A 27773-nucleotide genomic window follows, 5' to 3' on the forward strand; every position below is an offset into this window, starting at 1 on the left:
CATACAGAATATAGTTTGATAAGATTAACAGAAAGAGTTTAATCTATTTTAGGAAGATCAAGTTGTTTTCCACACTTAGGTACCTAAATATTTGCCATCGATAATTGGCTGTGTTTATTACTTTCAGTGGAAAAAATGAGAGCATGACTCATATATCACTTGCTAGACAGAGCAGTTTGGGAAGAAAGTGAAAAATCAAATGAGATCATTGTGCATATATGTGTGTGTGTGTGATAATACGGAAAGGGGTTGGCATGTTCCTGCCAAAGACTATGGCATTTAAAAAGAAGGCGGGGCTAGCCAGGAGTGAGAAGGAAGAGGGGACCCCAAACAAAAAGCTCTCACTGTGTAATGCTGATGTGAAAAGAGTAACTGTATTTATGTAAAGTAACTCAGGAAACATCGTCTTTAAGAACAGATTTCTCATTAAAATGTGTTTTGGTTTTTAATAGACCTCTTGCAGTTTTTTTTTAGTGGGGCTTGGGGCTGCGGGAATTAAGAGAAAATTGAGTATAAAAATAGAAATTGTAGGGTACAGTAGCCCTATTGAGATTTCCTCAGGCATGATCTGCCCCCTGGTGGTACCACATGTTACTGCTTCCAAAACTTTCACGCTAATTACCTGTGAAACCAGAAAATAAGCCTATTTGGAATTAGGCAGGGACCCCATAGATCAGTTTTTCTCTCACTTTACGAGCCTGTGTCACTGCTAGTCTCGTGGATTCTAGTCCAAGCGTTTTTTGTTGGTCTCACTTTCAAGAGTTTCTCTCTCTTAAGCTCTTGATTTTACCCTTCTTGTGTACGTTTAAGGCAATGCTTATGCTGTTATAGTTTCTAAAATATAAATATATGTTTAAAACTTCCATGAGCTTTTTTAAAATCTAACTGACAAGGTCAGATTTTGATCTAGTACATTTTAAGTGAATATCAATTTGGGGCAGGCAGAGTTTAGTCTATTTTGTTTAGTCTGTTTTTCTCTTTTCAGTATGTATGAACTTTTAATGTAGTGTCGGCAAGGCCTGTGGTGAATTCATCTGTGCAACTCATTGCCCAGGACAGTGTCTGATAGGAGGGCCAGCATCCAACAGCTGTCAGTCAAAGGATGGGTGGGCGGAACAGCTGTTGGTTTAGGACCTCTGCTTGCTTTGCAGAAGTTTTGGTTTTCCAAAATTGGAGTGATTTTTTTCCTTAACTATGTCTTTTATATTCTGGAATAATAATTGGGTGTTTGGTCTTTTTCTATCCTAGTAGTATTTTAGAAATAATTGAATTGGAATAGTGAACAGAACTTGCATCCTGTGTCAGAAGGGCACCAGCCAGAATAAGGCATGGGGCCTGCCTCACGCTCATATCAAATGGTAGTTTACCTTGTTAAAAAAGAAAAGACCCAATCACTGCCCTTTAGGAACTTTTGTTCTGATGGGAAGAAACTGATATAAATAAGTAATTTCAATACAGCCTGCCTAATGCTAAAATAGAAATGTGTACATGGTTGTTCAGAGAAGATGGCAATAGATGCTCAGCAAGGAATCGAAAATATATCTCAGAGAAAGTGACATGTGATCATGAGTCCATTGGTACGTGGGAACAGCAGCGGGCACAGAGGGGACCCTGGAAGGGCACAGAAGCACTTGCAAAAACGTGTGGAAGATCAAGGAACGTATGCAAATAGAAGGTACGCCTGTAAGGTATGGGATCTGCTAAGGACATGAAGGAACCGGTGTTCTTAAGGCAAGGAGGGAACTGCCATTCATTGAGAAAGACCAGAAGCCTTCTCTTGGGGAGCCGAGGCTCGGAGCTGTTGAGGGACCTGCCAAGGAGACTGAGCGTGAGCTACAGGCACAGGACATGAACTTCTGTCTCCCTGTGTTAGTTTCGGAACAGAGTCCCACTTCCTGGTGCAGGGGCTCACCTTATGGGCTTTTTCCTGGTGCAGGGGCTCATCTTATGGGCTTTGCCCTGCTTGCTAAGACCTGCGGACCGAATCCTCTAGGCAGTAGAGAAGTTTCCAAAGTCTTGTAGCAAGCAGTGGAGTGATTAGTATATATTTTGAGAAAATCACGTGAATCAGGGCACTCTGATTCACAGGATGGAGAATGTCAGGTGTCAGCAGAGGTATCCTGTAAAGGGCCAGGGAGGACATACATATTTTCGGCTCCGTGGCTGAGATCGGCTCCATTACAACTACTCGACTCTGCCCTTGGAGTGCGGAAGTGCTTGTAGATAGAGCGCACATGAACCGCCAGGCTGTGTTCCAATAAAACTTTATTTATAAAAACACACAGAAGGGCAGACTTGGGGGCCACGGTTGGCCGCTACCTGCACTGGAGGGGAGACTAGCCTGCGGGGTGGATAAAGGGTCCTGTTGCCATCGGAGGCCCTTTCCTTCAGGTGTGTTTTGATCCTTCCTGCTTTCCTGGGCACTTTGCTCCATCTTTGACCCTCACTGCCCCCGATTCTTGGCCTCTTCTTTTCTACTGGATCATTGGCATTATCACTCAAAAATTTCTAGTATGCGTCTGTGTGACTCCCCAGACTTCAGTGCCTCCCCTGCCGACTTCTCCTCTGAGTTCCACACGTGTGTCCAGGCACCCTGAGGCATCATCGCGGAGGTGTCTGATGGGCATCTCGGGGGTGGCACCTCGTCAGTCCATCCTGAGTTTCTCCCAGAAACATGTTCCTCCTCTCATGCTTCTCATTCTTAGCAAGTGGACTCTCCATCCTACCAGGTCCGAAGCCTGAGATCCGGAAGTCATTCTTGGATCTAGAAGGGTCACCCTGCCCCCAACAATTAAGGTCAAATTACCTACGGTAAACTGTATCAATCTCATATATCCAGTTCGATGAGTGTTGATAAACGTGAACCGCTGTGTTACCAGCGCCCGTGCAGGGGACCTGGGTTCTGTCCCTGGTCCAGGAAGATCCCACATGCAAGCTCCCTGGGCTCTCCCGAGTCATCCCCCCCGCTTCCCTGTCACTTACCAACCACCCAGACCAGGGCTGTCAGCCGTCCCCTCCCTCCTCCCTCCACCGTCTGTTTGGGGGCTGCTGGCTTCTCCTCTTTGCTGCCCCCTCCCCTTACCCTCTGCCCTCACTTCCTGCTTCCTCTCTTGTCTCCCTCGATCCACCCTCCTCACTCCATACTCCTCACCGGGTGATTTGATTCTTTAAAACCTTGACCCCGATCATGACGCTCTCCTGCTTAAAAACTGTCTTGAGACTTTTCCATTCTGCCTACGAAAAATTCTCAGAACTTTTAATATGGCCTCTGAAGCCTCATATCAGTGCTTTGATTATTCTTCTTTCCCTTTTTCATTTTCACGATTTAAAAAGTTTTTTTTTTTTTAACGGTATCAACTCATTTTGGTTCATCTGGGTGAACATGTTTTCTCTGAAGCCCACGTTTGTGTTTGTGGTCATGTTGGCGCCAAGGGTTAAGACTGTAACTTCCACAGGCTAATGAGAAAAATGCAGGACTGGATATGTAGGTGGTGTGTTCACTGTAAGTGAAGGTGAATTAACATCATGATTGCTGTACGAGTTAATGTTTTATCGAGGCTGGAATAAAGGAACCAGGTGGAGTACGTGACTCATCACAGCGCCCGCGGTGGAAGAGCCTACCAGGCTCACAAGAGAAGCAGTGGACAGTCACAGTGCAAGGAGCGCTTCAGTTTGAGCAAAACAGCATTAACCAGGGGGTTAGGTTCGTCTTGTTAATTTGGATTTTATTGGAGTTTTATTTTGTTTGTATTTAATTATGTAATTTATTCTGGCTCTATAGTTCTGTGATATGGTAAGCAAAGGAGCATATACTTAGTCATTATATCATTATAATGCTATAACATACATGCTGTATTATCACGTAGCGTGTATAATCAGGCTCACCAAGCAGTCAACTCAGTTCTGTCACTGTCCACCAGGAGACAGCGTCAGATCCCCCAGGTTGTTAAGGGCTCAGTCCTACCCGACTGCCATTCCCTCCACTTCAGATGCCAGTCGTGTTGTCACCTGTGCTTCTGACCGACCAGCTCTAGGTTGGAGCTTCCAATGACCCCCTCCTTGGGTTTGATTATCTGCTAGAGCACCACACAGAACTCAAACATTTTTACTTCCTAGATCACCGCTGTACTATAAAAGGATATAACTCAGGAACCGCCGGAGGGAAGAGATGCACACGGCATGGTGTGGGAAGGGTGGGGGAGCTTCCCTGCCCCCTCCAGGGAGCCGCTGTTTACCTCCACGTGCGCACCAACCCAGAAGCTCTCTGAACCCTGTCCTTTTGGGGTTTCTGGAGGCTTCATTACCTAGGCTTGACCGATTGATGAAATCACTGGCCATTGGCAATGAAACTCCCTCTGCAGCCTCTCTCCCCTCCCCTGTTGAAAAGAACCAGTTCCATACTTGACTGGAGAACAGTGGCCTCTGAGTGGGACCCCAGCCCCTTCCCTTTCCTTCCCGATTGGCTGTGCAGGCTGCTCTCCCTTCCCCCAAGGCTCCAAGCCCTTTCCTCAAGCAGGAAAGGGAGGGTCTCCCTCCCCTCCCGCCTCCTTTCCCCATCCTTCGGTTTTCACCCACTTAACTCCTGTGCGTGTCTCTGCATTTCAGTCTAACTGTCATTCCCCCAGAAAGGCGTTCGCTGAACCTGAGCCCTCCATCTAAATTATGAATCCTCCCATCTCCTGAGATTTATACTTGACAGCATCAACTGTAATTTGTGATTCTTTGATGTCTCCTGCTGCTGCCGCTGGGTCATAAATACTGTCCGTGACCATTTGTTTCAGGAGTGTGTTCCCAGCCCTCAGTGCAGCCTGACACACAGTAGGCACACGGATACTTAGGGAAGGAAGGAATACCTGCAGAGATGCTCTTTCTTCATTGCTTTAAAGATCACGTTTTGTGACCCTCAGTATATGTTTTCATGAGGAATGTTAAAGTCGCAGGCAGGGGAGGGGAGGAAGAAGAGGAGAGTTAAATAAAAGTGAGGCCTGTTACCTTGACGTTAATGTCTGGGGACATCTGGCATATTTCTGGGTTTTAACGATTTGTGAGTTATTTATATTCTTTGCCTTATTCATGCCACACTTCCACAACCTCGTATATGCAGTCACCTTTTTCATCTCCTGGTGCAGTCCTATCTGAATTATGTGACATTGCTTTCAGGAGTAGTACTTCCCAACCCTGGCCTGATAGTAGAATCATCTGGAAATTTAAAAAAAATACTGATGACTGAATTCTACCCTTACAGGTTCGGATCAGGGAGACAGTGGGTAATTCTCATGTCCAGCCAAGTTTGAGAACTACTGTTGTACAAATCCGAGTTTCATTTTTGTTTCAAGTTTTACTTATGTATCAAAAAAGATGTACTTAAAGAAGATGCTTGGAGGAAATTTGCTACAATGAGAAAAAAAAGTGGGCTGAAGCTGGTGGTGGATCAGTCTCCTTGACGGGTGAAGGACAATGCGAATCTTGGGTTTTCTTCTCCTTGACGAGTCTGTGCTGTCCAATTTGAACAGCTTTTTCTCCACGGCTGTATAATTACCGTGTTCGTCAGAGTAGACTAATTGCTGTGCTAATTGCTGTAACATCCCCCAAATCTCAGAGGCATAACACAGGAGTGGCTTATTTCTTGCTATCTCACAGCCCCACGTGGGAAGGTGATTTTTTTATGCCACACATCGCTTTGTTTTGGAGATGTGCCACCCTGAGGGCACCCAAACGGCAGGCCTGAAAGGCAGGGAGCCCAGAGGACCATGAAGGTGTTTAGCCACCCGACGTGGAAATAGCAGATACCCCCCTTGCTCGGTTCAGCCGCCTTCTGGTTGAGTTGGCCACGTTCGGTCCTGGTTACCGATCGCTGCCCTTCCTGTAAGGGAGGTTGAAATGCCATCCACCTCTGAGTGCTGGAGGATACAGAGGTGTGTTTGGGGACCGTGTAAACCATGACTTCTGCCTCACACGGTATAACTAGAGAACGTCTCCCTTTCAGTTTTGTTTGTTTTAACAAAATTTAACTGCTAGGTAGATGGGATATATATTTTTAAGTATCGAGAGTTATTTAAATCTCTCCTTGCAACTTTCTCTTAGCTTCTGCTACTCATTCAGTGCCCCCTTGCTGAATGTCTCCTCTGTGCCAGCTCCCAGGCTAGGCCGGTGCCAGCTACACAGAGGTGAATGCTCAGCCCTGCCCTGGGAAGATTCTGGTTGCTGATAACAGAAAAGCTCACCAGAGCTGGCGTCACTTGCGTGGGCCTTCATTATCTCAGACGGCAAAGCAGGGGCGGGGTCAGGGCTATGGGTTCAGCCACTCCCACTGGGCGCTTCTCTGATTGTCTTGCCTTTTGCTTTCCAATCTCAAGATAGCTGTGGATTCCCAAGTATTTGTTGTCTGCAGCCAGAAGGACGTTCTATCTGGTCTCTTTGTGTGTGTGTGTGTGTGTGTGTGTGTGTGTGTGTGTGTGTGAGCGCGCGCGCGCATACCTCCCCAGGAGCCTCAGCATACTTGACGTTAGGTCTCTTTGGCTGGCATCCTGACACCTGCCCACGGCCAACCACCTTATCACCTGCGCAGGGAATGGAATTACCGTGATTGGCCTCGATCAGTGGAGATTCCTCTGGGCCTGCAGTGGACGGTGTCACCTCTGAGTCATTTCCTCTCCTTTATTACATGTGCTTAATCATTCACCGTGTTATCTGCACAATTCCTCTTTCATAACCTCCTAGCTCTTGACACTCAACGGGGGTGCTGTGTTAGAACTTGTGGAGGCCTCATCTGTTTATCTCCCCCCTTGAGCAGTTATGAACCTGTTACCCTGCGATAGTGTTGGTTTTCACGTACCGTTACTTATGCCGTGGGTTTACTTTTCTCTTAAGTTATTTGCCCTTTTACTACTTCTGTTCTCCCTGTGGTACCGAGCAGGGTGCCTTACACAAAATTGATTGGGTCTCTCCTTCCAAATCTCTCATCTCCATCTCTCCCCTTTCATCTCCAGCCTGGTTGTATTTGCCCACGGCCTGACCACCACATGCCTAGATCATAACAGCAGCTGGTCTCCCTGAGGGACCCGCAGTCCTGGAGCACGACTTCAGAGCTGTGTTCCTCACGGGTGACCTTGATGGGCTTGGCCTTCGCCTTCTGTCTCCTGTGGTGGCCTCAGAACCATCGACCTCGATCCTTTTGCCCTTTCTCTGCCCACTCTGGTCTCGGTCCAGTTGACCAAACCAGAATCCCACCCCTGTAGACCTCCCGCAGTTCCTCTGGCCTCTCTGCTTTCGTTCCCAGGGTCATCTGACCCCGAATCCTTCCGCTTTCCTCTTTGCCCAGCTGACGTTTGCCGGTCCTTTGTGACACAACTCAGATCCCATTAACTCCTCTCATTTGCCCTGCCCCCCACTCTCCCCAGCTCCAGGGCCTCGAGGTTGCTTTGTTCACTTTTCGTTAATCATCGCTGAAGCAGCATCTCTGCAGGACGCTGGATTGCTGACAGACCTGCTGTTCAATTCTGACCCGGGCCCTTAGCCGCTGCCTGCCTCATGGGATTATTATGGGAATAAAGTGCCCAAGTGTGGGTCGAGTACCTGCAGGTTCATTCCCTTGTCCCCTCAATATTTACGAATGATTACATTTTTGTGCGTATTTACCAGAAAGTTACCACTAACATGTTCATTCATTTAACAGATGCTTACTGAGTGTCTGCCACCGGCCAGGCACTGTTGAGGGGTCTGTGACACTTTAGTAAACAAAACCCCAATCCTGGCCTTTGCAGAGCTTACCTGCCACGAAAGGCACCGTCCCTCTTATTACCTGAGCTTCGTGAAGGTGGTACTTCTGTTTAGCTTGTAGGCTGAGGGAGTCATTGGCAACACAGAGGCCGTGCAGCTGCCAGGAGGAGGGACTCTTCTCTGTAACTCGGCACTTTGAGCTCTTTCCCACTGTTCAGGAGCTGTACAGGGTGAAGTACGTCAGAAAGAGAAAAACAAATAGTGTATAGTAATGCATACATGTGGAACCTAGAAAAATGGCACAGGTGAACCGGTTTGCAGGGCAGAAATAGAGACACAGATGCAGAGAAGAAACGTATGGACACCACGGGGGGAATGCGGAGGGGGCTGGTGGTGGTGGGATGAACTGGGAGATTGGGATTGACATGTATACACTAATATGTATAAAATGGATAACTAGTAAGAACCTGCTGTGGACGAATTGGACTGACACTGGCCAAGCTGGGGTTTTTTGTTGTTGTTGTTGTTTTAATTAGAAGCACAAATTTCTGCATGTTTTCTTTCAGTGGTGAAAGCGGGGCAGGTAAGACCGAAAGCACTAAGTTGATCCTCAAGTTTTTATCAGCCATCAGTCAGCAGTCTCTGGACTTGTCCTCGAAGGAGAAGACATCGTGTGTTGAACAAGCCATTCTTGAGAGCAGGTATTTGGCCATCGTGTTTCTCGTTTCCAACTAAGAGGATTCACTTTCCTCACCGTTTGGCTTATTTAAGGAAGAGTTGAAACTCAGGGCGCTCTCTTCTCTTTTTCTTGACTGGGCTTTCACGATTCCTCAAGGAAAAGTCTCCACACACACACACACAGCGATTTCTAATGACCTGAGCCCCCATCGCTGCACCGTGTTTGAGTTGGTGGCTGAGTGAGTGAGGCACATTCGGCTGCCTCTTACCTGGCAGCCCTTGGCTGGCTGTTGGGAGGCCTCGTTATCGGCAGAAATTCCAGCCTCCGTCCACCACATCACAGAGGGCTTAGCGGTCGAATCTTTGGAGGCATCTTATGAGCACAATGGCACTGTATAGCCTCTCATGTTGCAGAACAATGCCACATCGATGGCAGTGACCTCAGAGCTTTGAAAGAGGGCCATGGTGCAGTAGCCTCTGAACTTCTAATGAAAACGTGTAATTGCCCTGTGCCTGATTGGTGCCTTGTAAGGTTTTAGAACCAGTAGGGACTTTTCAGCTCCTATTACTTAGAAATTAGTCCAGGAGTCAGCCAACTTCAGCCTGACGCTGGTATCCTGCAGCCTGTTTGGGTTTTGTTTTTTTTCGCCTTCAAAATTTATTTTTTAAATTGTGCTAAAATGCACATAACAAAAAATGTATAGCTTTCAATAGTTTTCGGTGCACGGCTTAGTGGCATGAAGTACACTCACACTGGTGTGTGGCAATCGCCACCATCCGTCTCTAGACCGTTTTCATCTTCCTCCTGCGGCCCGTTTCGATAAATAAAACTTTATAGGAACACAGTTACCCTCGTTTGCGTATTGTTTACAGCTGCTTTCGAGCTGTAGCGGCAGAGCTGAGTAGCTGCATCAGAGGCCGCATGGCCCACAAAACCAAAAGTGTTTACTATCTGATCCTCTGCAGAAAAAGATGGCTGACCCCTGACCTAGTCTGACCACATTTTACAGTCGGAGGAGACCCAAGGGAGTTGTATGTTCCCCCCGGGACGTACAACAAATGGGTGAAATTTCCAGGGCTGGGACTTTTTCACTTCCTAGAATTCAAGCGGGGGCTTTTCCTGTGCAACCCCTGGCTCGCGTATATAAGCTGATCTGTATGGGGACCAGCCATCGTGGTCTCCTTGACTCTCTGTAGCATCCCCTGCCCACACACCCAGCTGCGAGTTCTCTGCCCCGAGATGGATGCTCGTTATAAACCCATTTCAGCAAGTGCTGGGAAAATCTGGCTCTTCTGAAATAAACATGATCGCCAGAGGTCCCTTTGATTTCAGATTTTTCTTGCAGTTGTCTGCTTTGCCGTCGGTGAGGACTGTCGTTGCCAGTTTTAGATGGACCCTAATTAACACCGGCTGCTGTCCTGGCTTCTTTCACAGCCCCATCATGGAAGCCTTCGGCAACGCCAAGACTGTGTATAACAACAACTCCAGTCGCTTCGGGAAGTTTGTTCAGCTGAACATCTGCCAGAAGGGAAATATCCAGGGCGGGAGAATCGTAGATTGTATCCTGTTTCGTTTAGCTTTTGGTCTATAGTACTATGACTCTCTAGTGGAAACTGTTCTTGCTTCTCCTAAGGACAGATAACAGGATATGAAACGTTTCTTTCTGGTTCTACCTAGTCACTGCTCCAGTATTACTGTTCCTGACCTGTTAATTATCCTAGGAGATAAGGAACCATCTTTCTTTGGGGAAGTTCTGATATCATGTCCCTAATCTGCAAATTTGGACTCCTAACCAGACATCATATATTCGTTGTTTGAAATCAATTCTTTAATTAGTGTGATACTTCCTGGGTACATGTGTCATGTCTGAAATTGGATTTTGATGAAACAGTCCGTATCGTTTGCTTACCTTTTGCACCAGAAGTCTCAATGTCCAAGACACAGGAAATTGTAATTACTTGGGCAACAAAGAATAGAAAACTAAAGACTAATTGAGCCTCGTGTATCCTTGTTTTGTTCCTTGACTTACCATTGCTTATCACATGAAGATTTATTAGAAAAAGTAAGTAAACGTGATTTAATTCACATTATCTCTCACAGTAACTGTTTTCGGCAATTACCGGCTCATGGTCATTAAGCAGAGGAAACATCTCTGAACAGCAATCTGATTTCTCTTCACAGAACCGAGTAGTAAGGCAAAATCCCGGGGAAAGGAATTATCACATATTCTATGCACTGCTGGCAGGGCTAGAGCATGAAGAGAAAGGTGAGTGATGGGACAGCTGCAGAGACATATGTGCTCACAGCTCATTTTGCCTTTAAACCCATCTGTGGATGAGGAGACATCTGTTTGGACTTTGTTGTTCTTCCACCAATTGAAACGAAAAGTGTGAGATGACCAAAGACACTGAGTTCATTTAGAGCCAGATAACGTAGGGGGAAAATCATCAATAGAGAAATCGTGAATTTTTTTGGTTTGTTTTGGAATCTTAGTTCTTTTCTGATTTAAAGAATATTTGTGAAAAATACATAATGTGGGCTTCCCTGGTGGTGCAGTGGTTGGGAGTCTGCCTGCCGATGCAGGGGACATGGGTTCGTGCCCCGGTCCGGGAGGATACCACATGCCGTGGAGCCGCTGAGCCTGTGCGCCCGGAGCCTGTGCTCTGCAACGGGAGAGGCCACAAGGGTGAGAGGCCCACATACCGAAAAAACAAAAAACAAAAAACAAAACATAATGTATTACAACTGGTTTTACTTTTAAGTCACACCCAAATAACGGTAATTTCTAAACATTTGATTTTTAAAAAACCAATCAACACAGGATCCTCATCAGTTACTTTTTTCAGTAACATTTTCTTCCATCCCATAGAATTTAATAATTCTGATTTCCCTAGATGATGATTGAGAGGGAATGTTTTAATCTTAATAGTGGACCATTAGGAGCATAGAATTATTTTTGTACTTTAAAAAATAAAGTTGCAAAGTGAAAACTCTTTTAAATTATGTCTTACCCTGGCCAGTCAAATACTGATGTTGTGTTTTTCTTTTTCTTTTTGTAGAAGAATTTTATTTATCTGTGCCAGAAAACTACCACTACTTGAATCAATCTGGATGTGTAGGAGACAAGACAATCAGTGACCAGGAATCCTTTAGGGAAGTTATTGTAAGTTACTTTCCTATTTTCCTTTATTAAAGGTGACAGAAAAAGTGACAGCTTTCATTTCTGCTTCAAAAACATTTTTTTAATAAAAAAAAGAAATCACATTTGTACCGCTGTGCGAGAATAGGTCCTTTCTTCTTGTTCCAAGTCATGGAAGGGAATCCTCTCTCTTTAGAAGGTGGGTGAATGTCTGACATTCAGGACAGTTGGGTGGTTGGCTTGGAATAGCGGTCAGAAAAGCAAAACAAAAAAATCACAGGTTTGGGACTGGAGCAAGCAGATCCTCTGTTTCAGGGCTTACGATTAAAAATTTTTTTTTGAATAATTGGTTCTACAGTTAAAAAGAAACCGGTCAACAGTTAGACCAGGTGACTGTTTGGGTCTCATCCTGTTCTCATAGCCTCATCCTGGTAACCGATTCTGATCACACAGAAGTAGTCATTTTAAGACTCTGCAGTGTGGACCTGTGCGGCTTCCTGCAGTTCTCAGATTTCCTGGGACTTTGTTATAAAGTGACTGCATTTAGGAAGCCTGGTCATCGAGCATTATTAACAGCCCCACCTGATTGAGTGGGGCTGGTAGATTTCATCAGTGTGGTCTCAGTTCCTTTGCCAGAGTCATTAGTTCAGCATTTGGAGTCAGCGGATCTAGAATTGATCCATCATAAATGCAGCTAACACCGACTGAGGGCCTACTCTGCAGACTTACCATCTCCCTGCTTCTAATGACCCTGTGAGGGTAGAACTATGATTGTGTATGTTCTGTGACTCAGAGAGGTTGGTGACCAGTCTAACCACACACAGCACCTAATAGAGCCTGTATCTAGGCAAAGTCTAACTAACTCCAAATCCCACACTCTAACCAGGAGGCAGGTAGGTAGTCACTGCTTTATGTGCACCCCGATTTGTCTTTCTAGTTGTTGTCGACAACTTGGTTCTATATCCCTATTTACTTTTCTAGATTGTTCATAAGAATGCCTCGTGGAATGGAATCAAAGTATATTTTTAAATGGATATATATCACACATCATTTCCCCACATCTAATGTATGTATCCTTAAACTGAAAATGAAATTAAAAACAGATGAGGCTATAATGTCGTGATCATCTTCCCCTCAGCCTTTCTTTTAAAGATGTCCCATTCTGCCATTTATAACGTAGAGCGGTGTCTCTGTCATCTCTCATTCCTTCATCCTATTAACAAAAAGCCGCCTGCTGACAGCGCCTTTTGCTGTGTACCTACCCTAGGCGGCATGGGATTTGACCCTGCAAATTGGACTTTAAGAGATGTTTAAGTATTTAAAATTTTCTTTCTCCATTTTATTTTGGCATCCTGGACTTCTTTAACTACACGAGCTTTCTCCATTTACTTTGTGATGGAAGGTGTTTTTTTGCAGTGGTAGATAGACTCCCAGTTATTCAAGTTGCAGTGTCGCTGCAGGGCCATACTGACTGGCTCACTGGCCCCAGTGAGCCAGTGGGCAGCGAGGCCCTCCCTCGTCCTGGGAGTGACTGGAGAGAGGGTACTCTGATGGCTTCCTCCTGGGGCATTGTCTTCTGATCCAGAATTGTCTGCTCTTTCTGGTAGCTACAGAAAGGAAGCTTGTGGAGCTTGGCCTGTTTTCAGTGATTGCTAACTTTTATTTTTAAATTGAAATGATAGGTTTTGGCGTTTGAAATTTGGTCCTACCATGAAAAGGCGTGTCATCTAGAAAGGAAGAAAAATTTACACATGAAGTTGACATAGTGAATGTACACACCAGACTTATAAGAATTCTATTTATAGATACTTAAATATTTACTTTGCAATTACTTTTTAGTGTCCATATATATAATCCCTACATTCTGCTGAAGAAATAAAGACGATTGAAATAGATTATGCTATGTTGTTTTATCATGTAATTTGTCTTTATTTTCTTCCAAAATCAAATACCATTTAAATTTGTATCTTCATACTTTAATTCCATAAAGCTCCTTTTCCCAGAGGTTTTGAGATTAAAGGAAGGGAAGGGACCACATCCTATTGGGACTCAAGGACATTTGTTTGAAGAATGTGTTAAAATGTTAACAGAGAGAGATTATTTCTGTGAATTACATATGAAAATGTCACCTCTGGTATTTTCAGCTACTAAAAAAAAAAATTATTCCTTTTTATCAACTTTAATGTCAGTATACTCTGGCAATAGGACCTTTTAAGAATTTTGCTTATTTCATTAAGAATTCGTGTATTTTTAGAATTCCTTATTGATACCAACTGACATTAATATAAATATGTACCTGTGAGGGATCCTGAGCCATTTTAAGCAACCTAGTTTTTCCTGGGGCAGAGATGGTGAACATATGCTAAATTTCATAGCCATTTTTTTGCAGCCTTCCAAGTTCCGCTATAAACTGTTGAGTCAGGATGAAGCTATTTCAAGTCAGTAACAAGGAATTTATTTTTACTGCCTGTGTTTGACCCACCAGAATGATGGCTGATGAAGTGCGTGGGGGAGTAACAAGAGTCTTCGATGAGTGATAATCTCTTCATTCTTTGACTCCACAAATATTGAATGTTAATGGCGTGCCTGGCCGTGGACCAGGACTGGGGTTTCCTTTTAGATCTTACTGGGTGTCCATTTAGGTCTTACTGGGTGTACCCATCTGGGTCTTACTGGGTGTACCCATGGATTTTTGATGGTGTGAGCCCATGCATCCATAAGTTGACTCCTCGTGAGTCAGATATTATAAAGATTTAAAGGGCTGTCAGCCATAAGAAAGGAACAATATAATGCCATTCGCAGCAACATGGATGGACCTAGAGGTTGTCATACTGAGTGAAGTAAGTCAGACAGAGAAAGACAAATACCACATGATATCGCTTATATGTGGAATCTTTAAAAAGGCTGCAAGTGAACTTATCTACAAAACAGAAATAGAGTTACAGATGTAGAAAATAAACTTATGGTTACCAGGGCGTGGGGGGAGGGATAAATTGGGAGATTGGGATTGACATATACACAGCACTATATATAAAGTAGATAACTAATAAGGTCCTACTGTATAGCACAGGGAACTCTACTCAATAATCTGTAATGGCCTATATGGGAAAGAATCTAAAAAAGAGTGGGTATATGTATATGTATAACTGATTCACTTTGCTGTACACCTAAACTAACACAACATTGTAAATCAACTATACCCCGGTAAAAATTAAAAATAAATAAATAAAGGGCTGACTTTATACCTCAGTTTTGCCACAGTTAAAAACTTCAGTCTCGGGCTTCCCTGGTGGCGCGGTGGTTAAGAATCCGCCTTTGGTGCTTTCCTGGCGGCACAGTGGTTGAGAATCTGCCTGCCAATACAGGGGACATGGGTTTGAGCCCTGGTCCAGGAAGATCCCACATGCCGCGGAGCAACTAAGCCCGTGCACCACAATTACTGAGCCTGCGCTCTAGAGCCCACGAGCCACAACTACTGAGCCTGCGTGCCGCAACCACTGAGCCCATGTGCCACAACCACTGAAGCCTGCGCACCTAGAGCCCATGCTCCACAACAGAGAAGCCACCGCAATGAGAAGCCCGTGCACCGCAACAAAGAGTAGTCCCCCCTCACCTAGAGAAAGTCTGCGTGGAGCAACGAAGACCCAATGCAGCCTAATATAAAATAAATAAAATAAATTTAAAAGATAATAATAAAATTTAAAAAAATTTAAAACCTCAGTCTCGTTCAGTGTTGGAAAATATGAGAGTAGAAGCAAATTTTATATTATAAAATAACATCATCTTGCCTAATATAAAATTACACAATGAATTACCAGAGAACTTAACTTGTGATTTACTGTGCCCAGAACAAGCCTCCTCTCCCCCCATTTTATTCATTTCACTTGTTCGTGACTCACCTGAGGTCCCTTGGCTCCCTTGGATGACGATCCCCACCTCACCGCTGAGACCCTGAGTGGATGTACCTTTTGTACCTGAAATCCGTCCCTCTTCCCTGTTTGTTTCTAGCGTCAAAAGCCTGGCTTCCTTTCTTTCATCCTTAGCGGTTGGGATTGTATCATGTATTTGTCGTCACCACCCCACCACGCACACAGTCACCTGTTTTCTATGTGCTTAATGCTTAATAAAGACTTTATTGAAAACATTTTGTATAACTTTGTGCCAGTTTTATAGCTAAATTGCCGTTTAGCGCTTCTGAACTGTGCTGAGAATTTCCCAGGGTTATTTTTTTTTGAGTCTTGAGCCATATTGTTGAGAAAACATAATTATAAGGAGGCTTAACAACAGTGTAAACCAACTATATTTCAATAAAAAGTTTTTTTAAAAAAGAAGGCTTAAAGGGGCTACTCTTGCCAAAGGGGTGGAGACTGCTACTAAAAAGACTGTAAAATAGGACAGTAGGAGACAATGAAAGGAGACTCTTGCTGGCGCTGGTGATAATTGTTTGCAGCCATTAAATTACCCCATGGTCTGATTAATGCAGTTGCCACTTGTCACCACACTCCTGACTAATTAACTAATTCACTTAGAGTTAAACTTGAAAGCGAAGAAGTTACACATTGGTTCATATGGTGAGCCCATTTTATTCACTTGCTTTCATATCTCCGTATAAAATCTTTGTATGTATTTTCAGAACTTAACCAAGAATTTTTTTCACAGATTATCGTTTGATATTTTTCATTCTACAGTTTGAAACTGCCTACTACTGGGAACTTATTTTTTGAAGATCTTTTTTTTTTTTTAACACACGTATAGAGGAGATTTTTTTTTTATTAGTTGAAGTGTAGTTGATTTACAATGTTGTGTTAGTTTCTGGTGTACAGCAAAGTGATTCAGTTGTACATATATATTGTTTTTTGTGTTTTCCATTATGGTTTATTACAGGATATTGAAGATGGTTCCCTGTGCTGTACAGTAGGACCTTGTTTATATATTAGTTTGTATCTACTAATCCCAAGCTCCCACTCCAACCCTCCCCCATGCCCTCCCCCCTTCCCCCCACCCGTGGCAACCACGAGTCTGTGGAAGATCTTACTTCTTTAGTGTTATATAGAGTCCAGGCAGGTGACTTAACAGTGAAAATTTTCATTTCTGTGGTCATCCTAAAATGAGCTTAGAAAATTTTTATAAATTAGTGTTGAATACGTCTTGTGATACATGAGGAAAACTTTAGTCATAGAAAGGGAAAACTATTAACTTTTTCACAGCATAGGTGCTTTATAATTATTTTGCTGAGGTCTGATTTGGTCCTTACCAGTGTTTTAAAAGTCTTGAGCATAATAAATAATCTGTATTTCTTAGCCATATTTCTTTGCTTTTAGAATAAGTAAATTTTTTTTTTCTTGCGTTACGCGGGCCTCTCACTGCTGTGGCCTCTCCCGTTGCGGAACACAGGCTCCGGATGCGCAGGCTCAGCGGCCATGGCTCACGGGCCCAGCCGCTCCGCGGCACGTGGGATCCTCCCGGACCGCCTGCATCGGCAGGCGGACTCTCAACCACTGCGCCACCAGGGAAGCCCAGAATAAGTAAATTTGAATAATTCTTTTCCCGTAGGCTTTTAAAGATTGATGCACTAGGCTAATAGTTCCTCTTTGTGTCAGTTTCTGTCTGAACCCATGAAATGATAGTCTTCTCTACCTTGGTTAAACAATTCATTGTCTTTTAATTTTTTTGTAGGCGATTTTATTGCATTATAATGTACCTATAATAAAATGCCCTCATGGAAAGTGTATAAAGTGAATTTTTAATTTATGCCCCCATATACCCACAACCACAGTCAAACCGAAGGACAGTTTTACACCCTAAAAGTTGCTTGTCCCCCTTCCTAGACAATCCCAGCCCCAGCCCCTGCCCTAGGAAACCTAGGAAAGTGTGTCTTTTCTAGAGTTTCCTGTAAATGAAATCATACAGAATCTATTCTCCTGTGTCTAGCTTCTTTCACTCATCCAAACCACACATCACTCAATTATTCTTTTTTCTGGTAAGTAGCAGACAGCACTGAATAGACAGCAATCTATTTACCCATTGATCCATTAAGAGACTCGGTTGTTACAGTAAAAACATGTCAACAACATTAAAAGACATCATCGAATGCAGTGTCCATTAACCTACCAGCAGTAACATGGCAACCATTTTTAATTTTGTAGATTTTCTTCCCGGATGATTTTCTTGAAAAAATTAGTCACAAAAATAATTTTTTACTTTTTGCATACAGCTATCATAAATATCGTTTCTATATAATGTTCATAATTTCCTTTAAAAACTATATGCTGTTCTAACAAGTTCATTGGCTATATTGGACTTGTCTGATTGTAGGAGAGCTAGATTTTTTTTTCTCTCTGAAAGTGTTGTTAAGAAAACACCGTAGTGAATATTTTACAAAACTTTCTTTCCTGTTGAGATTTTCCTCAGAACAAATCCCCAGTGTTGCAGTGAAGGGAGATTACACAGGAGATGGGCTTTCTAAGGACATGAAAAGAAAAAAAGCATAGAGCTGGATAGACGACAGTAAGTTCCTAGACTTTGGGTTCATCAGGCCTGACTTTGAGTCTTGGTTGTGTAACCCTGAGAAAGTTAAGTAACTTCTCTGAACATTATGAGATTATACACATATGTGGCCCAGCACAATGCTGCCCCATAATCTTGTTTTCCAAAAAGATTATACTAACTTATACTACCAGTGACCAGTGCATATATATATACCTCACGTTCACCCATTTTATCATTCAGAAAAATTTTTGCTAATTTAATAGAAGTTCTCTCATTTTCTTCAATTTGTGCATATTGGATTTCTAGGAAGGAAAACATTTCTCTGTGGATTTGCATTTCCTCTTACGAGAAGTGCCTATTTTATTTTCATTGCTCATGTGTCTCTTAATATAGCTATTGCTCCTTGCCTTACAATTTTTTTCTTTTAATTCTGTTTCCCTGTCTGTCGTTTTTGCCCTTTGTTTCTGGCTTTGTTTTTTTCCTTGTAAAGAAATTAAACTCGTCACATTTTAAAATCTCCAGTCATTTCCTTTTGCAGTTTCTATGGCTTCAAAGTGCTGTGTGGCTTCCTTCTTCACATCTCCTGTGGTCATTGTAACAATTATGGGTCCGAGTTCTCTTTGTAGCTTATGTTCATCAGTATAGCCAGCGATTCTGTCCTCAGTTGTGTGTGCCCTCGTGTGTGCGGTGTGTGTGTGTTGGAGGGGGCTATTTAGCTCTTTTTCTGATGGCTCCCAAGTCATAAGAGAAAATGAGCAAATCTTAGATCTGATTCAGAAGATGCCTGGCTTCAGCTTAGATACTTGTTGGGGATCAGAACCCCTGTAGGTGCCTGTTTATTTTTATTTTTCCCAAATCGGCATTATGTTAACTTCCATTTAGTATCCAGAGGCCAAAATAAGACTTGAAAAATCCTTTGGAGAAATGGAAAATAGCGATGTGATGACTTTCCAGGGAAGACAGATCTAGAACCACTCAGGTTTTCCATCAGCATCTCTTATAAAAGGAACAGTAGACTCTCCTATCTGTCCAGCCCCTGATAGAGAATTTCATTCCACCTACTGGCGTCCCTGCTCATTTAAAATTAAGACAAGTCCCCAAAGTTTACACTAGAGGAGTCTCATGAAGTATCCCCCCCACCGTTTTTTATGTGTAGGAAAATAATAAATGTTCCATTACATTTTGATACATATAGAAAAAGTATTTCTTTGTCACCATCATTACTGTGACTCTCTGGGGTAATTCTTTTGTGGCATAAATAGGAGTCTTGTATGTAAGGCAGGTATTTACTTTTATCTTACTAATTGGGTTATTTCTAAGTATTCTACAATTCTTTCTTAATGTCATGCTTTTCTTTTATGTGTACCTGTGTAAAGTCATTTATCATTTAAAAGTGAGGAGGCGGGACTTCCCTGGTGGCGCAGTGGTTAAGAATCCGCCTGCCAATGCAGGGGACACAGGTTCGAGCCCTGGTCCAGGAAGATGTCACGTGCCGCGGAGCAACTAAGCCTGTGCACCACAACTACTGAGCCTGCGCTGTAGAGCCCGCGAGCCACAACTACTGAGCCTGCGTGCCACAACTACTGAAGCCCATGTGCCTACCTCCCGTGCTCCGCAACAAGAGAAGCCACTGCAATGAGAAGCCTGCTTGCTGCAACTAGAGAAAGCCCACGTGCAGCGACAAAGACCCAACGCAGCCAAAAATGAATGAATTAATAAATTTTTTAAAAATCTTAAAAAAAGTGAGGGGGCATTCATCTATTTCTTGCTTTCTTGCCTTGAGAATAATACTTAATAACTTTACTGAGAAAGGAGCATTTTTCATTTTCTTTAGTATGAAAACATTAAAAATTAAATATTTTCTTCTAGATGGCAATGGAGGTAATGCAGTTTAGCAAGGAAGAAGTTCGGGAAGTTTTGAGGTTGCTTGCTGGTATATTGCATCTTGGGAACATAGAATTTATCACTGCTGGTGGAGCACAAGTTTCCTTCAAAACAGGTAAGATTGTTCCTCCCTCCTTTACTTCCTTGACTTTTGCCTCATAGGAAACATAGATCTAAAATCCTTACTATCTGGTCTTTAACAGAAAAAATTTTTCGAGCCCTTGAATAAGAGCTACAGAGCTTTGTATCTGATGTGAACGGTCAGCTAATAAAGGGTCAAAGCATCTGACAAGTGATTACTGGCTGTGTTCTCATGTTTACTAAGAAAGAAGGACAGTGGGCCCAATAACAGGAAATAGGAGCGACAAGAATTGGATGTAGGAGAAATGTTATGAATCAGGCATAAGTGTTGCCATAGCTGTTCATGGTTATTGAAGGCTGCCATAGTGGAATGGTTAAGACCATTAGTTTTCAAGCCAGAATGATTGGTTCGTAGCCCAGCTCTGCCACAAGCTGTTTCCTTGGGTTACTTACCCCTTCAGTACTTGTGACTTCTCATCTGTGACGTGCACGACAGAGATGTGTTGTCAAGATTGAGTTAATAGACACATAACAATATCAGTTATCATTTTCCTGGAGTGATTTATTTTTTAAACTTTTCTGATAGATGCAATGGATAAGGGCATGGAGGCTGGGAATTGGATGAGTTGAAGTTGAAAGTAGCCCTAGAGTTGCCCAGGGCTGCAGGCCTGTTGTTCTCAGACGTTTGCTCCCAGTGCCTCTTAATAACTTTAAAATCACAGAGAATTCCGAAGAGCTTTTGTTCCTGTGGGTCATATCTGTTGATGTTTACTGCATTAGAAATTAAAACAGAGGCAGTTTAAAAAAAATTAATTTGCTCTAAAATAACCATAATAAACCCATTGCATATAATACAATAAATATCATCATTTTCTTTGAAAGACCATCTTCCAAAACAAACCAAAACAAATCGGTGAAGAGTGACATTGTCTAACGATTTTGTAAATTTTTACAATATCTGATGTAACAGAGGACAGCTGGATTCTCCTGCTTCTGCCTTCAGTTTGTTGGGCTACCTCATGTCATGTAGCCTCTGGAATATTCTTCTGTATACTGGTGAGGGAATGAGAGTGAAAAATCAAATAACATCTTAGTCTTATTATTGAAATAGTTATGACCTTGCAAACCTCTTGGAGGTCTTGGGGAACCCGCCTCGGGGTCTTTGGACCATACTCGGTCCAAGCACCAGGTTCTTTGCTGTAAACCTAAGACTTATTAAAGGAGTGAATAACCTACCAGAAGAACGTGTGTCCTATAGGTCTTGCCTGAGGGACTTAGGAATATTCTCTGCTTTACTGTGTCACTCTGTGGAGCTGGCTTTGCACCCATTCGGCGTCCCATGGCCTGTGTGTCCACGTTTGCCTTGTCCTTCCTCCCCAGCCTTGGGCAGGTCTGCAGAGTTACTTGGGCTGGACCCGGCACAGCTCACAGACGCCTTGACCCAGAGATCCATGTCCCTCCGGGGGGAGGAGATCCTGACGCCTCTCAACGTTCAACAGGTAGGCGTGTGGCCCTCAAAGCAACTTTTAAAGATGCTCCTGGGTCTGCAGATCTGTGGCTTTGATTCGAATAAGTAGCTGCAGTGAACCATTTGAATGAGTTTGGCTCCAGATCAAAATAAAGAAGACATCCACACTGAGGGGGGTACACAAAGTGGTTCAGTTGTCTTCTTAGAGACAGTGTAGCAGAGTCGTTAGGAGAAAGGGGCCTGATGGACATTTCCCGAGTTTGAGTCTTGCCTCTTCGGCTTATTATATTTTGTTCTTGGGAAATTTATTCACTGTGCCTCAGTTTCCTTCTCTGTAAGACAAGGGTAATTGTACCGAATTCATAGGATTCTAGTAAGGATGATAATAAAAATATATATGCTAAATGCCTCATGCCTGGTGCAGGGTAAGAATTACATAAACATTAGCTGTAATAATAATAATTATTATTATTATTAATGAAAACAGTGCAACAGTATGTTGTATTACTTATTTTTGCTTCTGCTACTGCCTTGAGCCTCTTATATGCGCTAGCCCATCTCACAGCTGTTTCTTGACTGGGTAGGTAGAAACGCTAAGCATGCCGTGAAGAAAACTTTTATGTGTACAGAGTGAAATATGAGAAGATGATAATGAGAGAGGTCAGGTCTTAATTATCGTTTGAAACCTGATAAAATTTGTAGCTGTGGGTTCAGATCCTTTCTTACAACTCAGTCTATAAAGTTGAATTCGAAAGCCTGACTTCAAGGACTTCTTGGTGAATCGTGCTGTAAAGTGAATAAGCAGGCTCTAGGTTACCCTTTCTTTAGACAGCTGTGTTATCCTAGACGGTATTGGCTTACTTGACGTGGGGTGCACAGATGTTGAGTGAGTGTGTCTCCCGAGTGGGACAGGGAAGGACTTGCCTGTCTGGGCTGCCCGGGGTCATCTGGGCACCGTGGCCCTGTCTCCTCTCCCCACAGGCAGCAGACAGCAGGGACTCCTTGGCCATGGCGCTTTACGCACGCTGCTTCGAGTGGGTGATCAAGAAGATCAATGGCAGGATCAAAGGCAAAGATGACTTCAAATCTGTCGGCATCCTTGACATCTTTGGATTTGAAAACTTTGAGGTATGCTTCCAGCGAGTGGGATAATCTTAAGCAAGCCTCTTGAAACGAACATGAATATGTTTCTCTGCAGATTTTTTTTTTTTTTTTTCCGGTACGCGGGCCTCTCCCGCTGCGGAGCACAGGCTCCGGACGCGCAGGCTCAGCGGCCATGGTTCACGGGCCCAGCCGCTCCGTGGCATGTGGGATCTTCCCAGACCGGAGCACGAACCCGTGTCTCCTGCATCGGCAGGCGGACTCCCAACCACTGCGCCACCAGGGAAGCCCTTTTTTTGCCTTTTTAAAAAAATGTTTTATTGGAGTATAGTCGATTTACAATGTTTTGTTAGTTTCTGCTGTACAGCAAAGTGAATCAGTTATACATATACATCTATCCACTCTTTTTTAGATTCTTTTCCCATATAGGTCATTACAGAGTGTTGAGTGGTGTTCCCTGTGCTCTACAGTAGGTCCTTACTAGTTATCTGTTTTATATATAGTAGTGTGTATATGTCAATCCCAATCTCCCAATTTATCCTTCCCCCCCTTTCCCCCATGGTTACCATAAGATTGTTTTCTACATCTATGACTATTTCTGTTTTGTAGATAAGTTCATTTGTACCATTTTTTTTTTAGATTCCACATATAAGTGATATCATGATATTTGTCTTTCTCTGTCTGACTTACTTCACTCAGTATGACAACCTCTAGGTCCATCCATGTTGCTGCAGATGGCATTATTTCTTTTTTTTTATGGCTGAGTAATATTCCGTTGTATACATGTACCACATCTTCTTTATCCATTCCTCTGTTGATGGACGCGTAGGTTGCTTCCATGTCCCGGCTATTATACGTAGTGCTGCAGTGAACATTGGGGTGCGTGTATCTTTTTGAATTACAGTCTTCTCTGGATATGCGCACAGGAGTGGGACTACAGGATTGTATGGTAGCTCTATTTTTAGTTTTTTAAGGAACCTCCATACCTTTCTCCATCGTGGCTTGTTTGGCCTTTTTATGTAATAGTCAGGGCTCTAAAGACACTTGTTGAATGGTTTCCTCCCTTAGGTGAATCACTTTGAGCAGTTCAATATAAACTATGCAAACGAGAAACTTCAGGAGTATTTCAACAAGCATATCTTTTCTTTAGAACAACTGGAATATAGCAGGTAAGCACTCATCAAATTCCATTTCAAATTCTTTAAGAAAATGAGCCCTTCCACTGGATAGTTTTGAAGCTATATTTGACTACAACCTGGCCCTTTTTAATCTTTGCACAGAGAAGGCTTAGTGTGGGAAGACATTGACTGGATAGACAATGGAGAATGCCTGGACTTGATTGAGAAGGTAACACACTGTTGAAGAATTGGTAACAGTCCCAAGGGTGTCCAGCTGGGCTGATTCATATTTATGGGAACAAAACAGCTTGTACTAACACGCACATCAAAGATGTGAATGTTTAGAGCACAGTGGACCGTTTGGAAACATACATGTAAATGTGCAAGGTTGCATTTAAATACTTGGCTGCTTCAAACCCATTGTCTCGTTGAAGTCAATATTTTAAGAATCAACAGTGTGCAAACTAGCTTCCCATAGATTTTAAGTCATCATCAAAAACTTTGCAGTTCCGATAGTGGATTGGCCAGCTGTAAAAGTTTTGTCCACCAAATTGCAGGGGGTTCAGTTTTTTTAGTGTGGAATGAACTAGATTTCTTAATAGTGTGTCTTTCTGAATTTTTCAATGTGAGAAGTTATTATGCCCTTTTGACCACTTACTTGATAGAGAGTAGAGAGGAAAGGAGCTGTAAAAATAAACAGAGCCAAAAACTTCTAATTCATATTTAACCTTTTTTCCCCTCTTCTAGAAACTTGGTCTCCTAGCCCTTATCAATGAAGAAAGCCATTTTCCTCAAGCCACAGACGGCACCTTATTGGAGAAGTTACACACTCAGCATGCTGTATGTCCAAACCTGCCAATTCCTCCTTGTGTCTGAATAGCACATCTGTGGATTAAGATGTGACACATGACAGATTTCGGTGCTGTTGACCCTACTGTGCCTCCCACAGTGAATTTTTTTCCCTCAAACGAAAGCTTTTGTCTGCTATAACTAAGTGGAAATAAGCCAAAGGCATAGATTGTAGGCTGCTTGCCAGAATATGCCCATGTTTAGCTAGTGTATAAAATTTAACATTTTTAACCTAATGTAATGACACAGACCAGAATTGCCTGGTTTCGATGAAGTGCATCACACAATGTGTCCTAAACCTCTGATAGGTCGTGGGTTTTGCAATTGTTTTCACTGTCAGCTATAGTTATACTGTCAGGAAATCAGTGAGTGAAATTAGGCATTTCTATTTGTTTTTCTTTTTTTTTTAGAATAACCACTTTTACGTGAAGCCCAGAGTTGCAGTCAACAATTTTGGAGTGAAACACTATGCTGGAGAGGTAACTCCCTTTTTTTTTTTAATTTATTTTATTGATGGATAATTGATATACAATGTTGTGTTAATTTCCGCTGTACAGCAAAGTGATTCAGTTATTATATTCTTTTTCCTTTATGGTTTATCACAGGATATTGAATATAGTTCTCTGTGCTATACAGTAGGACCTTGTTTATTCATTCTATATATAATAGTTTGCATCTGCTAATCCCAAACTTCCAATGCAACCCTCTCCCCCTGCCCCCCTCCCCTCCCCCTTGGCAACCACAAATCTGTTCTCTAAGTCTGTGAGTCTGTTTCTGTTCCGTAGATAAGTTCATTTGTGTCATATTTTAGATTCCACATATAAGGATATCATATGGTATTTGTCTTTGTGACCTCACTTAGTATGATAATCTCTAGGTCCATCCATGTTGCTGCAAGTGGCATTATTTCATTCTTTTACTACAAATAGTTGAGTAGTATTCCATTGTATACATGTACCACATCTTCTTTATCCATTCCTCTGTCAATGAATGTCTAGTTTGCTTGCGTGTCTTGGCTATCGTAAATAGTGCTGCTGTGAACATAGGGGGTGCGTGTATCTTTTGAACTAGAGTTTTGTCCGGATGTGTGCCCAGGAGTGGGATTGCTGGATCACATGGCAACTCTCTTGTTAGTTTTTTGAGGAACCTCCATACTGTTTTGTATAGTGGCTGCATCAGCTTAGTGTAGGAGGGTTCCCTTTTCTCCACACCCTTGGAGAGGTAACTTCCTAATCAAGATCCTTGCTGATACTTGCCCATTTGGTATTTAGAGAATAGTAATTTCAGAAGCCAATCATAAATATATTGAGCTAACATCTTGTCGTGGACCCAGCTTTTAAAGGGGATGCTTATGGCCCGAAGTGATTCTTTTGATCGGTTCCGCCTTCTCTTGTTTATTTTGGAAAACCAGGTGCAGTATGACGTGCGGGGCATCTTGGAGAAGAACAGAGATACCTTCAGGGATGATCTTCTCAACTTGCTGAGGGAAAGCCGGTGCGTCAGTCTTCTCCCCGAGATGTCAGACTGATGTTTGTCAGATGCTTTTAATTCACGAATACAGAAAAAATTAATGTGTGGGGCAATTGGTTTATCATCTTCTTCCCCGGGCAGTATTTCATCAAGAAAGTGATCCGAGAGATAGAAAATGGTACCAGCGGTAGTGACTACCATTTAATGAGGTAGCGTTGGAATAGTAAATCCATCATGCTATGCAGGTGAGGAAATTAAGACTTAACAGTGATTAAGTAACTTGCCCGAGATCCCTCAACTAGATTTGATCTGGTCTGCTTGGCCCAGGGACCTAAGATTTTAACCAGTAGGACCTACTGTCTTCATAGCAAGCTTAGAGCTGTGCGTTAAATTGACTTCAGCCTCGGGTGTGTAGGACCCTATGTCTCTCATTAGTGTAAGGGGTATCGAGAGAAATAAACAAGTATTATTCAGCTAAAATGATAGATTAATTACCCATTCATTTATTCATTCATGAATTGTAAATTCACATCATTAAATCAGTAGTTAAGGAAAACATGCTGAAAGTTTTAGTGATTAGTTTAGCTATTTGTATGTATTAAACCAGGAGCCTTCCTATTTTTAGGAGCCTTTGTGAGAGAGAAAGGAGGAAAACAACCCTTGCCTTAAAGTTGTCAATACCTGTATCAGATCCAGCGTGAGTCTCTAACACACATATTTAATATCTAAGGAGGGAAAGCACAATTACTAAAAAGCTGGAATACTTTTAGAAATGAAAGTATTAGGTGACCACCCTGTCACTTAGAATTGGGGTGAAGGGAACCCCTCTAAAGTGTCAGCTTAGAAGCTCAGGGTGGAAGTGTTTGATCTTTCAACTTGTTTTAACCCTCTTTTATGAGGATTCCCTAATTACAGCCTGGTCAGCTATTTTTATTTTTAGGTAAGTTTTCAGACCTGTAAAAATGGCGATGTTTTAAAAATACCATAGCAGGTTACCTATCTCTCAAAGCAGATTTAAAGTGATACATTTAAATAAAAGCAGTGTCTTGAGGTTACCTGGAACATTTTGTTGTGAAAAAGAGCACAGGTCTGGAGACCCGCGAGATGGCCTTTCCCTGGTTGCCGCTGTCATGACGTCAAGTGGTTGTGGAAGTGGGGTGAAGAACGTTGTTTCAGCCCCAGGTTTCTCTCTGTAGAAGGAGGGGCTTGGCCTATTTGCTGCACCTGCTCTCTTTTGCCTTTGGCATCTGTGATGTTTTAATGGGTAAAACTCCAAAGCACTCAAAGCACAGAGAAGTTCAAAGAGCGAGAGTGAAACATCACACTGGGATGCAAGTGAGAAAGGGTCAAGCAGAAGAGAAGTGATGAGGGAAGTGCTGGCGTTGTCCCCCTGAGGGGCGTGGATGCCCGACCGCCTCATCCCTGGTCCCCGCGAAGGCACCCCCCCCACACACACACCCCACCCCGGTTTTATAGCCCAGAGCATCTTCCGTGCAAGGAAGATAAAAAAAAAACTTCTGAGAAGCCTTTTACTCTCAGTAGTGGCAGTAGATTTTACAGAACTTTTAAATAATAATAACAACAAACATCAGCACTTACGATGTGCCAGGCACCACGCTCAGCCTTTTGCCTTCGTTTCCTCATTTCCTTTTCACCCCAGCTGTATAGAATAAATCCTAAAGTGGCCCCCATTTTCCAGATGAAAAAACAGGCCTAGAGAGAGGCAAGCATCGTGTCTAAGTCACACAACTAGGAAGTGGCGGGGGGGGGGGGGGG

At 42.9% G+C, this 27773-nt stretch overlaps 1 protein-coding gene across 1 annotated transcript in view; it reads left to right on the plus strand.

The window, feature by feature from the left end:
* The window catches only part of MYO10 (myosin X), a 218301-nt gene that overhangs the window by 114531 nt on the left and 75997 nt on the right, over positions 1-27773 (plus strand). The window contains exons 5-17 of the mRNA XM_024741735.1: positions 8286-8420; positions 9833-9957; positions 10447-10460; positions 10580-10664; positions 11458-11561; positions 19896-20025; positions 21372-21490; positions 22441-22587; positions 23629-23729; positions 23841-23907; positions 24426-24518; positions 24938-25006; positions 25939-26021. Of these exons, the coding sequence (XP_024597503.1) occupies positions 8286-8420; positions 9833-9957; positions 10447-10460; positions 10580-10664; positions 11458-11561; positions 19896-20025; positions 21372-21490; positions 22441-22587; positions 23629-23729; positions 23841-23907; positions 24426-24518; positions 24938-25006; positions 25939-26021 (1272 nt within the window). The remainder of the gene's footprint in view (positions 1-8285; positions 8421-9832; positions 9958-10446; positions 10461-10579; positions 10665-11457; positions 11562-19895; positions 20026-21371; positions 21491-22440; positions 22588-23628; positions 23730-23840; positions 23908-24425; positions 24519-24937; positions 25007-25938; positions 26022-27773) is intronic.

The sequence above is a fragment of the Neophocaena asiaeorientalis genome, unplaced genomic scaffold, assembly GCF_003031525.2.
Source record: "Neophocaena asiaeorientalis asiaeorientalis breed wild unplaced genomic scaffold, Neophocaena_asiaeorientalis_V1.1 scaffold10, whole genome shotgun sequence".
NCBI classification, from domain to species: Eukaryota; Metazoa; Chordata; class Mammalia; order Artiodactyla; family Phocoenidae; genus Neophocaena; species Neophocaena asiaeorientalis.